Consider the following 14,807-nt stretch of genomic DNA (forward strand, 5'->3'; position numbering starts at 1 on the left):
TCGCAACATCAGGTAAGTTCCAATAAGTAAGTTGGGCTCAGCCCAAATAAATCATCCGGACCTACAATGAGGTTCTAGCGGCACAAGCCTCCATGCGCAACCAACAAGACCATGACCAGCTCATGTCCGACATGGTTGAAGAAATTTAGGCACGTAACCGACGTGGAAATTGTACTCCCTCCGTCCCTGAAAATTTGTCACTTATTTCCATTTTCGTCCGTCCCTAAAGTTTGTCACCTTTCACTTTTACCATTTTTGGTAGTGGACCTCATATTTCACTAACTCATTCACACTCACATATTATTATAAAACTAATATACAAAAATAGGCTCCACATGCCAATAACTTTTTCAACCCATTTCCTGTTACATTTCATAAAATCCATGCCAAGTCAAATGGTGACGAATTATGGGGGAAGGAGGGAGTATTTTTTTGAAGTATTTTGTATTGTGCCCTTTCAACTTTCAATAAAATGACGTGTTTTTAAAAATTTTGTTGTGTTAAAATTTTATTATGTATTCAAATACTAATATAAAAATAAATAAATACAAAAGATAAATAAAATGTTAAATGGCGGAGTATAGGGCAGCTATAGGGCGTCCCACTGCAGGTGGATGGGTAGGAGGATAAAATGTTGTTGTGGCGGATGATAGGGCGCCGCGTTGCAGATGCTCTTAAAAATTTCCAAACATTAGTAATTGCGTCTCAAATTTTGTGGCCCTAAAAGATAAGTTTTTTTTTTTGTGTTAGTTTGCAAGACTATATCCCATGATTAAATATTTATTATGTTTGGTTCATGAAATTAAATATCATGACTTAATGCCAGATGAATAGTCATGTGCTAATTAGTCATATTCAACCCCTTCTACTAAATAATTTCACAACTTAATTTTAGATTCTATCGTGATACTATTTTATCTAGGAAACCGAACACCATAAATTAGAACTATTTAATTGAACCTAAAATTATCGACTTTGTATTAAATATATGATGAGTTTACAATATCAAATAATACTAAAACAATATCGCTTTGTGCTCAAATACTTGTAAAAAATGACAACATACGTTATGATTTGGGGCAAAAAGTTGTAAACCCAACATATTTTAATGCAAAATCAAAAATTTGAGGTTTAAGCAAATCATTCTAGTAGTTTGTGACATTTGTGTAGAAAATATACGTGGTTTATTTAGGCTCTGAATTAAGTACGTATAAACTACTTGTAGTGTAATGTCGAAGAACACTAGGCTTCAAATCCCCAATTAATTTAAATTCAAATGGAAAATTCAGATCACAGATCATTCATCAGGTCAACGACTCTTAGGACAATATGTGAGTTTTCTCTCCCTCCCCTAGCTTGTGTTTGCAATGCTATTTCCGATCATTGGTTTTTTAATTTGCCGGTCCAGATTTTGCTGAATTCGGATAAAACCAGCTCATTGCTTGGTTCTAAATTGTGTGTCCTAACTTGTGTTTCTTATCAAACCATGCAAGAATAGGTCTTGCTTTTAGTGATGGCTTCTTTCATTTGTTCCACACCAACAGGGTTGCAATCATTCCTTACTTGTACTACTAATAAAGTTCCAATTCTTTTCATTATGTACAGTAGATAAATGCATAGCAAGTTGCACTATTATTTTAAAATAAATATATATGGAGTAATAAACAGACCAAATTTATAAAACACGCCATTTTCATGTCTTACTCATTAATTATGAAACAAGAGCCTTGTTACTACCTAGGATTCATTACATGAGTAATACTTACTACATTTAAGAATTAATGTCCTCGTGTTTTTAATGGTATGTAAAATAATGAGTTAGTGTTATAATTATTTTTTTAAGGTTATGTAATGTGCTCATGCTCATTAATTATTAATTTTATAATAAGTAGTGTCCTCACATGCATATCCAAGTAGATATGTCACGACCACAACTCCCTAGTGCTAGTGAGCGTGGCTATTTCGCGACTAAACAATTCTCAATAATCAAGGGACAACATAGAAAGGATGAAATCACTTAAATCAACAGTATCAAAGGCATATGGGTACATGATCAAAACGTGTTCAGAGTATCAAGACTAAGTTCAGAGCTTGCTAGTACATAATTCTAGGTTTTGCAGCGGAAGAGTCCAAGACAAAATAGCACGTATGAAGACATGCTACTTTGGGCTACCTAACTACTTATTTAATATGCTTGTCCCAACACCTTCGCCTGCTCGTCCACGTTCAACCTGCACATTTGAAAAATAACATGCAGGGCTGAGTATTTGATATACTCAGTGGGCACATTGCCAAAAATGGTTTTATCTTTTAATTGTCAATGCCACAGTTGAGTGATCACGGGGTTTTACTTAAAAGACCCGAGTCACTAAAATACTTTTCCTTGAGTAAAGATTTGATTGCGCAATCACATAACATAGATATACCATATCTGAAACTGATGTGAACCGGGAATGTGGCCACATTCCACGACGGTCACTGGACCGGCCAACCCCTTTTGTTAGCTCACGGTCCCCTTATGTGTACACTAGTCCGAGTAGGGTTTGCGGCCCTACTGGGACCCGAATTCGATTTAACTTGAATTGGCATAGCCAAGCAGATAGGTAATCATAAAACAAAACATGGCATGACAACATACTTGAGCAAAGAATCACATTTTCATACTAAAACACGTTTTAAAAGAATGCCCACCTCAAAAGCTAAAGCTCCTTCCGAAATTTCCTTAACTTGGTCTTAGATGACGTTCGAAGACGTCCCTTTAGGAAATAAAAAGATACTTAATTAGATTTTGAGATATCCATTAAGCTTAGACATGAATGCATCCTAAGTGCGTGATCATTTTATTCTTTTTTTTTTCCTAATTCATAAGAAGTCCTTGAGCACTAAATAAATCTTGCGATTTAGTTAGGTGTGGAGGTCTACCAATTATTCGTTTAACGAAAGAGCGTTACCTCCTATATATTTTATTCAAGTACTAAAATAGACTCGAGGTCTATTCATCGTTAGCGTATCAAAATTTCTTAAAATTAAACATTTGAGCACTCTTGCTACCTTCCGGAAAAATTAGACTTATCCTCGTGGGATTAATTAGCGGACTATTAATTATTAAATCCATAACATTGAAAAGCCCATGATTTAATTAGGTTCCTTCTTTAATTTAATTAGTGGCCCAAATTAAAACTTGCACCACTAACCCATCTTATTGATTAAATTGAGGCCCAAAACAAAAGTAAAGAGAGGCCCAATTGGAAAAAGAAAACAAAGGAGAAGCCCCAATTACTCCACAAAAACAATCGGCCCTCCCTCATTCCTAATTCCCTAATTCGAAACCCTAAACGGAGAGAGAGCTCGGCGGCGCCTCCTCGCCTTCCGCCGCTAGCTGCTCCGGTCGGCGCCTCCCTTGCGCCGCCGGGGACTTGATGCTTCTCCCTCACCATCCTCGGTCTCACTCTCTTCTTAGAACAACCATCCCCAAATCAAAACACATCCAACCCTAATCTCTTCTCCCTCTTCTCTCTCGGCGGTAACGCCGCCTCGCCCGTCGCCAACGCCGCCATCCGTCACCGCCGCTTCGCGGCCGCTCTCATCCTCGGCTGCCCGACGAGCAGGGCTGCCGCCCGCCGCGTTGTTCGGCGCCGCTCAGCCCATCTCCGCCTCCTTCCTCGTCTTCTCCGGCGATTCGCCGCTGCCCTCTTCACCTCAGGAGCTTAGGCTCGCCGTGGATGTTCCCGCGGCTGCCCTCGCCTCCAGTTTCAGCGAGTAGTGCCGCCTTGCAATCCTCCGTTACCGTCCCGATCGGGCAACCCAAGTGCAAGTCGTAAAAGCTAAGTCCTTTCACCCCTTTTGTTTATTAGTACTTTGTTCAAGAATTTGGGCAGTAGCTATGTTGGAGACGTTTGATTGTTGTGATTTGAGGTTGTGATTTCTGAGATAAGAATTTGCTCACTGGAATGAGCTTGATTTTTGGGCTAAAGTGTTGATTTTGAAACGTTTATAGTTTGCTACTGAAATTTAGCATGAGGGCAGCCTATTGTGCTCTTGTTCCATTTATGAGTTAAAGCTCTTCAAGGCTACTACTGCTGTGAGATTTCTCTAGCAAATTCTACATCCTTGAGCTAGCATGATGTTCTAAACAAGGGCAGAGAGTGTGCTTGTGTTATTTTGATTGTGCTTCCTAAGTTGTGGTGCCTCTATATGATGATATGTAAAGCTATTGGGGAAGGAAGATGGAGGTGTATTACCTCTGGAAAATCGAAGGAGAGGCTGTCTTTGATGCTTTTCTCCACTTGTTCCACCCTCTACTCTCGGTTTATGTTGAGATTTTGAAGTGTGTGTGAAAGGAAGTTGAATGTGTTGTGGAGGAAATTTATAGGCTAATTGTGGTGTACTATGGGGAATTAAATGGGGCTGTTGTATCACTTGTTGTTATGCTGCAGAAAATCCCACTTTAATGATCCCATTGCCCCTCCTTCTTGGCTGCAATTTGGCATTTTATATGGGCACCTAGTACTTGGCTAGCAATTTGAATCGTTTGATTGTGCAGTGAGCAGGTGGCTGTTGTGCCAAGGGTGTTGCAGGGCTGACTTTCCTCTTATGGTGATTCTTTGGGTCATCTATAACTAAAGAAGGTTGTCTCCATCCCTAAGGTAAGAGTCCCCTCCTCTTTTTTTTCTTTGTTTTCTTTTGTTCCTTAGTAGACAAGAACTGACTTCTACCTTGCAGGTCGAGACAAGCTTGGTTGCCAAGCTGCTGGCTGTCTGGAACAGTTGATACCTCGGCCCACGGCTGACCGGAAAACGGGCCGCGACTATCGGCCCGGGAGGAGAGACCGATTCTATTCGATTAATGCACATTTTATCCTTTCCTTTTTCTTGTCTCCTTTATTTGAGGACTTGCTCCATGTAACATATATATATATATATATATTTTCGTTGTTCAATAGTTAATTTTGTTCTATGTATTGAAGCATTTGAACGTTAGTTGCTCGTTAATTGTTTTCGAAAATTCGTGATATTTTACAATGTAAATTCCAATTGCTTAGTTCAATTGATTACTTAGCTTTTACTTGTAACTAAAAAGTTTTAAATTTCACCGCAAAACCCGAGTTTCATTAATTCTTCATGAACGGGGAACTTCACATCCTTAGTTCGATCTAAAACAAAACGAAAGGAAAGAAAATAAAGATGCGGGTATTACAAGATAACTTATCAACATATCTAAACCTTTTCAAACAAAACGTGAAAATGGAAACAATCTCTAAACTTGAAATCCTAGCATTATGCTTACTTTCCCTAATCATCTTCAAACTCATCTCCATCAAGAAAAGGTCCACTACGCCGCCACTTCCGCCGGGTCCGATGGCCTTCCCTTTCGTCGGCAGCCTCCCGCAAATGCTGACAAACAAGCCTGTGTCCCAATGGATACTCAATCTCATGCAACAACTCAACACAGAGATCGGTTGCATCAAACTCGGCGGGGTCCACGCCATTTCCGTCACTTCTCCGAAACTCTCTAGAGAGTTCTTGAAGAAGCATATTAGAAATGGGCCACTCACCCCTTAAAAGGCCTCATAAGGGGAGGGTTATCCACAATTATATAGAGAAGCTAGGATCATCACCAAGGCGATGTGGGACAATGATTTGGAGAATTTAACACGTCCCCTTACGTGTGGGCCAGAATGACACATCGGACTTCCATCACGTGGGTAGGCAGGAGAAGAGATAAAGAGATAAACCATCATCGACTTGGGCCCTGCTCTGATACCATATTAGAAATGAGCCACTCACCCCTTAAAAGGCATCATAAGGGGGAGGACACTTATATAGGTGAGCTAGGATTGTTACCAAGTCTATGTGGGATAAGATATAGTGAGTTTTAACAAAGCACGACCCATCTTCGCATCCCGACCTGACAACCTCGTGGCCCGCCTTGCCACTGACGGGTACCGGGGGCTGATCCTCTCGCCCTCCGGCGATCAGTGGAAGAAAATGAGGAGGGTGACGGCGTCTGAGGTGCTCACCGCGAGTGTGTTCAAGCGGCTCTACACAAAGAGATGCGACGAGGCCGACCACCTCGTGAGATTTGTCTACAACCAGTGGATGAATCCGGACATAAATGGGGTGGTGAACTTGAGAGAAACAACCCAGCATTACTGCGGCAACATAAGCAGGAGAATGGTGTTTGGTGAGAGGTTTTTTGGGTCGGGAATGGATGATGGGGGCCCGGGAATTGAAGAAAGAGAAAACGTGGATGGATTGTTCGCGATTCTTTCTTGTCTCTATGCATTCGGGGTAGCTGATTTTGTACCGTGGTTGGAGTTTTTGGATTTGGATGGACACAAAAGGATTGTGAAGAATGCCCTTAAGAATGTAAGAAAATTCCAAGATCCAGCAATCGATAAGAGAGTGAAGATGTGGAATCTAGGGCATAACAGTGAAGAAGATGATATTCTTGATATTCTTATTAACATCAAGAACCAAGAAAATGAACCCCTTTTGTCCATTCGAGAGATCAAAGCACTCATTTTCGTAAGTATTTGAGTCTCTAGCTATTTAGTTTGTTGTGGAGTCTGTGACTGGACTCCAAAATTCATAAAGAGTATATATAATTTGATTTATGTTGGTTTTGCAGGAAATAATGATTGCAACGGTTGATAATCCATCAAATGCAGCTGAGTGGGCTTTGGCAGAGATGATCAATCAACTAGACCTACTTGCTAAGGCATGTGAAGAATTGGACAGTGTTATAGGTAAGAATAGGCTAGTCCAAGAATCGGACATACCTAAACTAAATTATGTCCAGGCTTGTTTGAAAGAGTCATTCAGGCTACATCCGTTAGCACTATTTAATGTCCCTCACATTTCGACCAAAGATACTGTTGTGGGTGGATACACGATCCCAGAGAAGAGCTATGTGATCCTAAGTCGTCCTGGCCTAGGGCGGAACCCTAGGATCTGGGATGAGCCTCTCAAGTTCAAGCCCGAGCGGCACATTCTTGATGAACAAACACAAGTCGTGCTTGCTGATCATGACTTGCGCATTTTGTCATTCAGTACCGGAAGGCGCGGATGCCCCGGCATCGTGCTTGGCTGTACCATGAGCACTATACTTCTTGCTAGACTCATTCAGGGTTTCAGCTGGAGGCCATCTCTCGGTGTGAACAACATTGACTTGGCCGAGTCTAGAGACGACGGTGCGTTAGCTAAGCCCTTGATTGCTCACGCTACTCCTCGATTGGACCCACAAATATATTTTCAACCTATGCAAAACTAATATTGTATTTTTTGTTAAATTGTAGTATTATATTGTATTGTATCATTGTAATCATGAAAGAAAGACGTAGTTAATAAGATGCTTTCTTTTCAGTCATTACAGTCAGAAGAATGATGTAAGTTGAGGATGTATGTAATGCGATCGAAATTAGTTTATTGGTTATCAAGAAGCAACTTATAATTAATTTCACTCCCTTCAAAACTGAAGTTGGATATATAGTTGCTAATGAAGGCACTTGTGAAGTAGTTTTCCATTACTCCCGGCCTTACAAATTTTGACTTCCTGAGTGGAGTATTAATAACAGTAAGTTATTTGTTAGTAACATTTAATTTCGATAAAATTGACTTTGAAAGTAAGTGAAGTTACGAGTTTTTAATAACAACTTGAAATTTTCAATAATTTATACTCCGTATACATAGTTAATGTTACAGATATAAAGCAGATCTAGATGCTTCCATCCCTAGTACTTACAACTCCACCTTAAGTTTGTTTCCTAGCGATAACCCTTTTTTTTAAAAAAAGATAACACACTATTTAGCTCAATGAATATTCCATAATCAAGTGATATGCAACTATTCTTCTATGAATATGTATCCTATAATTCGTCCGGCTTTAGTTCGTTCATTCTAATTAAATAAGAAATTTAATTTATCAAATAATTTATAATTTAATCAGATATTACTTTATCAACGATCTTGATTAAATTCCAATATTAGACTTTCTTTACTCTTCTTGAATCGAGAGATTCAATCACTCTGAGACTAATTAAATCGAGAGGTTTAATTTCTCATAAATGAATTAATCGGGAGATTAATTACTTACTCTCTCCTTACTTGAAAAGTATGAATATTTTTAGGTTGTATTTGGTATATGAAATTGGAGGTGTGAAATTGGAATTGGAACCTTCAATTCCAAATCTAGTGTTTGGTATCATAAAAATTTTTGGATTTGGAATTGAATTCCAATTACACAATTTGAATTCCATACGAAAAGGAGTGGAATTCTAAATATTTATTAAATTACACAACACAATGCAGGCATTCTTACACACACTACACACACATATTCACACACACAGTACATACACACACCCTCTTGAATGGTGTATTAGGCATGATAGGAAGATAGTTTGAAGAGAATAGATGTTTGTGTTTATTGCTTGATGATGTATTATGTTGTCTATCACCCCTTTAAATAGGTATTACAAATATCTCTACAAGGTATAGGATCAATATACTCTGATTAGTATCAATCTATTTCTAGAGTATAATCGTGATCGATTCCTGATTGATCTCCATAATATCTCCTTTTCTATTACTCCCCCTCAAGTTGAGTGGTGGGATCCCCAAAACTTAACTTGCACAATGCACATGTAAAGCTCCTTGCATTCACTGCCTTGGTGAGAATGTCTTCCAACTGATCTTCTGATCGGACAAATGGTAGTTCCACAACCCCCTTTTCAATGTTCTTTTGATGAAGTGTCTGTAAAATTCAACGTGCTTGGTCCTATCATGCTGCAGTGGATTTTGTGATATGTTGATCGCTGCTTTATTGTCGCAGAAGAGTTGGCTCTTTTGTTGAGTGATTCCAATTTCACCCATCAGTCACCTCCATTAGCCCACTCTTGATTCCTATGAACTCTGCTTCAGCACTTGACAGTGCGACTACATTTTTGTTTCTTACTTCTCCAAGTGAACAAGTTTCCTTCAACAAAGTTAAAATAGTCTGCCGTTGACTTTCGATCAATCGGATTGCTTGCCCAATCTGCATCAGTATACCCATAGATCCCTCGAAGGTCGTTCTTCTTGAAAAGTACACCATGTCCGACTGTCCCTTTCAGGTATCTTATGATCCTCAAGGTGGCCTCGTAATGATCCGTTTGTGGTCAGTGCATAAACTGACTCACAATCCCTACTGTGTAGGCAATATCAGTTTCCCAACTAGGCGTTGATATTTACCTTGATTTGCTAACTCCGCTCCTTCTGTGATCCGCAGCCCATGATTCACTAGGATTGGTGCATCAGACGGTTTTCAGTCTAGTAACCCCATTTCAGCCAGAATGTCCAGGATGTACTTCTTTTGTCTCAGGAAGATCCCCCCTTCTGACCTAAGTACTTCGATTCCTAGAAAGTATTTCAGGTCTCCTAAGTTTTTCATCTCAAACTCTTGGGATAAGTTTCCTTTAAGTCTCTCGATCTCTTCAATATCATCTCCCGTAATGATCATATCATCTACATAGATGATCAAGCATATGATCTGACCATCTCTCTTCTTCAAAAAAAAAGTTTTTTGTGTGGATGGTTCTGTTTGAATACACACTTTCCGATAGCTTCGGAAAACCTCCCGAACCATACTCGAGGAAATTGTTTGAGTCTATATAAGGTTTTCTTCAGTCGGCATCCTTCTTTTCTTCCGAATCCATCTGAGAAACCTGGAGGGGCTTCCATGTATACCTCTCTTCTCAGTTCTCCATGCATGAAGGCATTTGTAACATAAAACTAGTGTAGTGGCCAGTCTCTATTTGCCGCAACAGACTCGAATAGTGTTAATTTTTGCTACTGGCGAGAACGTTTCATCATAATCCACCCCATAGGTCTGTGTGTATCCTTTAGCTACCAGCCGTGCCTGGTATCTTTCAATGGAACCGTTTGATACTGAACAACCACTTGCATCCAACCACTTGCATCCAACTGCTTTCTTTCCATCTGGTATCATGCACTTCTCCCAAGTTCCATTCCTCTCCAGTGCTCCCAATTCTTTCAACATTGCTTCCCGCCAATGCTCATGTCTCCAAGATTCTTCCACAGTACACAGAATCTCCTCTTCCTTGTATAATGCAGCTTCAAATGCATGAGCCATTTCTAAGAGTTGGCTCCTGGCAACAATCGAGTATTTCGCCTTTCTCTTTATGAGATCGGGGATGTATCTCTTTAGTGGTACTCCTTTGTTTGGTCTTGGAGGAAGTTTGTATCCCCCAACCCCTTCGCTCATGTGTTCCTCTAGTAGGTCACAGATTTCAGGTTCTTCTTGTTTCTTTAACTCAGGCTCAGAGGGACTTACAGTGGATATCAGTAGGGAAGATTTTGGAACGGTGTCACTTGGCGGTGGAGACTGTATTACTGGAACATGCTTGGTGCCTTTATCAATCTCTTCGGTCTCCTTGGTTTCCTCTGCTTGGTCCACACTCATTGGTATTGGTAACCGTCTTAGCGGATCATCATTGCTATGCTCCCCCTAACCGCTAAAGTGGTGAAAGAGGTACTTGGTTTCTAGGAAATATGGTGTACATGCGATTTGATGTGGGTTCAAAGTATCTATACCCTTTTTGGTTGACCTCATAGCCCACGAAATCAAATTTTATGGCACACAGAGAAAGTTTAGTTCTTTCATGTTTCGAAATGTTAACGAAGACATAACAACCGAACACCCGAGGATGAAGGGTTAAAGGCAAGCGAATTTTTGCAAGAGTGGAGAGGACTTCCATTGGTGTTTTGAGGTCTAGAGTACTTGACGACAACCTATTGGAAAGATAAACTGACACGACAATTGCTTCAGGCCAGAATTTTCTCGGGGTGTTGCACTCAATTAGCATGTCACTGCTGTTTCTAAGAGAGTTCTATTTTTTCTTTCGGACATACCGTTTTTTTCTGGGGTATATGGACAGGTAGTTTGGTGGATCAAGCCTTTATCGAGACAAAAATGTTTCATTCTAGAGTTCACAAATCCCCCCCCCCCCCTTTGTCAGAACGAAGTATTTGTATGTTTTTCTAAAATTGGGTTTGTACGAGAGAACAAAAATGGGTAAAATGCTTAAAAACTTTATTTTTTGTTTCATAAAATATACCCATGTCATACGGGTACAATCATCCACAAAAAGAAGAAAATATTTAAAACCTTACCCCCTAAAACAGGTGAAGGACCCCATACATTAGAATGAACGAGAGAAAAAAGAGAATCAACCTGAGTATTATTTGACTTATAAGTTTGCCTATGACTTTTGGCCAAAACACATTTCTCACAGTACATATCTTTACTGAATTTAGGAAAGAGTAATTTTAGATAACCAGTAGAACGATGACTCAAACGCCAATTTCCAAAGCCATGCATCTCTGTCATCAGCCTTATATGTCAACAATGCAGTCCCGGTTTCAGCTATCTCATCCACGTAATACAGTCTGTCCCGCTCAGTGCCACGTCCAATAATTTTTCTTGTCCTGATATCCTGTAAAAGGCAAAAGTTGGGTTGCATTAGAAGTGTACAGTTCAACTCTTTAGTGACGTGACTAATAGAGAACAATTTATGTGACATTGAGGGAACATTAAGACAGTTAGACAAGTTTAGAGTGGGTGATATTTTAATAGTTCTTGCTCCTTCCACAGCTAATAATTCCCCAATTGCAGTTTGGATATGACTCTTTGAGCCTTTGCATGTTAGACATATCAGATTTATCATAGGTTATAGTATCAGTGGCTCCACGGTCAAAAATCCATTTATCAAGTTTCGGATCAGATGACAGACAAAGCATAGGATTTGGGCATATTTTCGAGAGCTTGAAATCTGTTTTTGCAAAGTATCAGGGAAAAAACGATATTTCTAGTTTCCTGGGTATCATTTTGACATTTATCGGTCTTAAGGGGCTGGATATTAGTCCATATCGAAGTCTGAGAGTCGGTTTGCAATATAAATAAATCAGGAGGGTCATTTTTCGGATAAATGATAGGGTCATCTTCAAAGTTATGAGGGTTTGAGGATAAATCCCCAAACACTAAGTTACCTTCACCTGCCGCCTCTTTCGTTTCTGCTATTCCCCTCCTCGCGACTGATGCAACTCCGAGCACCACTTCTTCCATCGGTCCCTGCTGGCCTCCGCTGCCTCGGTTCGAAGCGACCCCTGGGTTGCTCCCGGCGGTGGTGGCTGCTCCTCCTTCGCACACGGCCACCGCGGCGGCTGCCCTTCCTTTGGAGGATGGCTGGTTTTGTTTCGTCGCCCTCCGCTCCTCCCACCATTCCAGGTACCCGTGGAGCTCAAAGCATGTGTCTCGGGTGTGCTTTTTCTTTACACAATTTGTGCAGAAAAGTTTCGATCGATCTTCCTCCGTTCTCTTGGTCCAGTTGCCGCCCCACTGGTGTTTCATTGAGAGGGGTTTCGGCCACTGGAGTTCTGCCATGGCTCCGGCTCTGATTCCTTGTGCGGGACCAATCTCCCCTTGTTTCAGAATGTTGGACCGAACATCCTCCCTCCGATGTGTTGCGTAGGCCATATCTACAGGGGGTAGTGGTTCTAATCTGAGGATCTCCTTCTTGATACTTTCATATTTGTCACTCAAGGCTGACAGCAGTTGATATAACCTATATTCTTATGTCATTTATTGTAGATTCTTATATCTTCTGGATATAGCATCGGATTTGGCTATCGTTGATCAATGGACACCCATAGGTCGTGTAGGTTTGTAGGGAATTCCATATGTCTTTCAGAGACTCCTTTTTTTGCTTGAGATGGATTGCTCCAGTGTATAGATCATACACTTGTATTTTGTTGCTCCCGCTTGCATATGTTATTTCGAGACTATCCCAAATCTCTTTTGTCGTTGGATATTGGGTGACTCGACTAACTAATTTCATTTCCAGGTTTGAAACGAGCCATGTGAATACGCAATGGTCCGTTTGCTGCCACTGTGCGAAGGCAGGTTTGGTCTTTGCCGGAGGGGATGAGACTCCAGTTATGTGAGAAATCATCCCCCTCCCGCTGATTGCCGCCTTTATCAGTACGGACCACATGGGATAGCTGTCGCCGTTTAGCTTGATACTAATCACGATTGGTGAGGTATCGATTCGATAAAGGTCATGTTTTGGTTTCGGAGGGTCAATTGGAATGGGATAGGTTGGGGTATTTCATTGTTGTTGGAATAGGAAGATAGTTTGCAGAGAACAGATGTTTGTGTTTATTGATTGATGATGTATTGTATTAATTGTCTATCACCCATTTAATAGGTATTACAAATATCTTTAGAGCATCTCCAATGGCGGACTTCTTGTCGCCCTTCGGATAGGCTTCAGGGAAGTCCGTCGGGGAAGGGCGCCATTGTGGCTCGGAGGGGAGGATGCGGACGTCCCGAGATGACACAGGAAGGCCGCGGCTTTCGCGGGAAGGGCGGGCGGACGTCCGCCATTGTGCCGAGGCGCGGACGTCCGATATTTAATTTTTTTTTATTTAAAAAAAAAACTCTATATATACGGCTCATTGAATTTCATTTCATTCGCAGCACTTGTGTTAACTGTTAGAGTTTGTATACTAGAAATCACCTTTCGAGTGATTGAATACTGTTAACACTCTTATTTTATTTTCCAAATGAATAAACAGATTATTTTTGTCATAATGTTATTATGTTTTACATTTAATGGATGTTTATTGCATATTTAAATGTATAAGTAACTTAACAAAGTCTAAGTCTTTGTTTTAGTAGACCTGTTGTGGGCGTCGTTCACTTTAAGGTAACACGGTCAGTTCTAAACAAAGAAAAAGAATAATTTCACAACCTAGATAGGCTTAGACTACCCATCGTGAAAGGTTGCAATGTCAGTCCGATTATTTCTAAGCCTTACTGAAATAAGATGACGTTGGTGTGGTATAGCACTGGATGGATCTAACAGCGAGACAGTCTTTATGCTATCTACTGAAAGATGAGGTCTCGTAAATTATTTCTCAATCGATGTACGTTAGCATTGAGCATACGGTATTGATTATGCACAACTTTGACTTACCAAATGGTGCGGGTTTTTAGCAACCCAATAAGCCTGGTATATTGGGTAGTGGTGATTAATATCTAGCAGTGCTAGGATTGCTATTATGTTGAATCGTGCGCGAGGTGAGTCTCGTTTGATAACATCCTCAAGAGAAGCTTGAAATAAGGTTTTATTATTCGGAACCTAGCTAGTTGGAGTTTAATCACTCTATGAATAATAAATAAGAATTTCTCGCTGAGTCCTCTTGGAATAAATAAGATATTAATTAATTAAGTACATAGCAGACAATAATTAATTAATGGATGTTTCTATCTTAAGCGCGGGAAATAAATATAAAGTATTGGAAACCCGAAATACTTATAATTTCAAATTTGGATGGGGAGTGCAGTATTACTTCTGTAGTGGCTGCTCGTAATATTCCAATTTTAAGTTTATATTAAATTGGTTTTAGTTTAATTAGTAAAAAGCTAATTGGAGGAGCCCATATCCAAAGCCTTCCATAGATCCCTGACTGGGCCCAATATGTGACTTATTATAAATAGGAGAATAAAGGAGACAGAAAATACACTTGATTTTTATTCAAAATTTTCGGCCCCCCTATTCCTAGGAGTGGTCGAATTCTTCTCCTCCGTAGGAAAGGATTTCTGTCTTCTCTATTTAAGTCCTAGTGCACTGGTGAGATCAGCCCACCCTGATATCAGTTCACAGTCCGGGAATCAGTCAGAAGATCCGTGGTTTTGTACTAAAGTTCTTCACGTGGAGAAGGCGCTAGCTATCTTCGATTCTTTGG

At 40.3% G+C, this 14,807-nt stretch overlaps 1 protein-coding gene and 1 pseudogene across 1 annotated transcript; one reads left to right on the forward strand and one right to left on the reverse strand.

Moving 5' to 3' along the window:
* Window positions 1-1,901: 1,901 nt before the first annotated feature.
* On the forward strand, window positions 1,902-7,272 carry LOC148934040 (phenylalanine N-monooxygenase-like). The gene is made up of 5 exons (XM_089063260.1): window positions 1,902-1,921; window positions 4,698-4,765; window positions 5,275-5,534; window positions 5,880-6,527; window positions 6,631-7,272. The coding sequence occupies exons 1-5, from the start codon at window positions 1,902-1,904 to the stop codon at window positions 7,270-7,272; spliced, it is 1,638 nt and encodes a 545-aa protein (XP_088919386.1).
* Window positions 7,273-11,627: 4,355 nt separating this feature from the next.
* On the reverse strand, window positions 11,628-13,141 carry LOC148934041 (uncharacterized; annotated as a pseudogene).
* Between the last annotated feature and the right edge of the window lie 1,666 nt (window positions 13,142-14,807).

The sequence above is a fragment of the Salvia hispanica genome, chromosome 1 (assembly GCF_029641045.1).
Source record: "Salvia hispanica isolate PSC_SH4W2 chromosome 1, Shi_PSC_v1, whole genome shotgun sequence".
NCBI lineage: Eukaryota > Viridiplantae > Streptophyta > Magnoliopsida > Lamiales > Lamiaceae > Salvia > Salvia hispanica.

Excerpts from the sequence above, each read along its gene's own strand:
- LOC148934040 (XM_089063260.1), top strand. The coding sequence starts at position 1,902 with ATGCATATCCAAGTAGATAT. Across the intron at positions 4,766-5,274 it reads GCTGCTGGCTGTCTGGAACA|CATTATGCTTACTTTCCCTA; the intron begins GTTGATACCTCG and ends TTGAAATCCTAG. Across the intron at positions 6,528-6,630 it reads AGATCAAAGCACTCATTTTC|GAAATAATGATTGCAACGGT; the intron begins GTAAGTATTTGA and ends TTGGTTTTGCAG.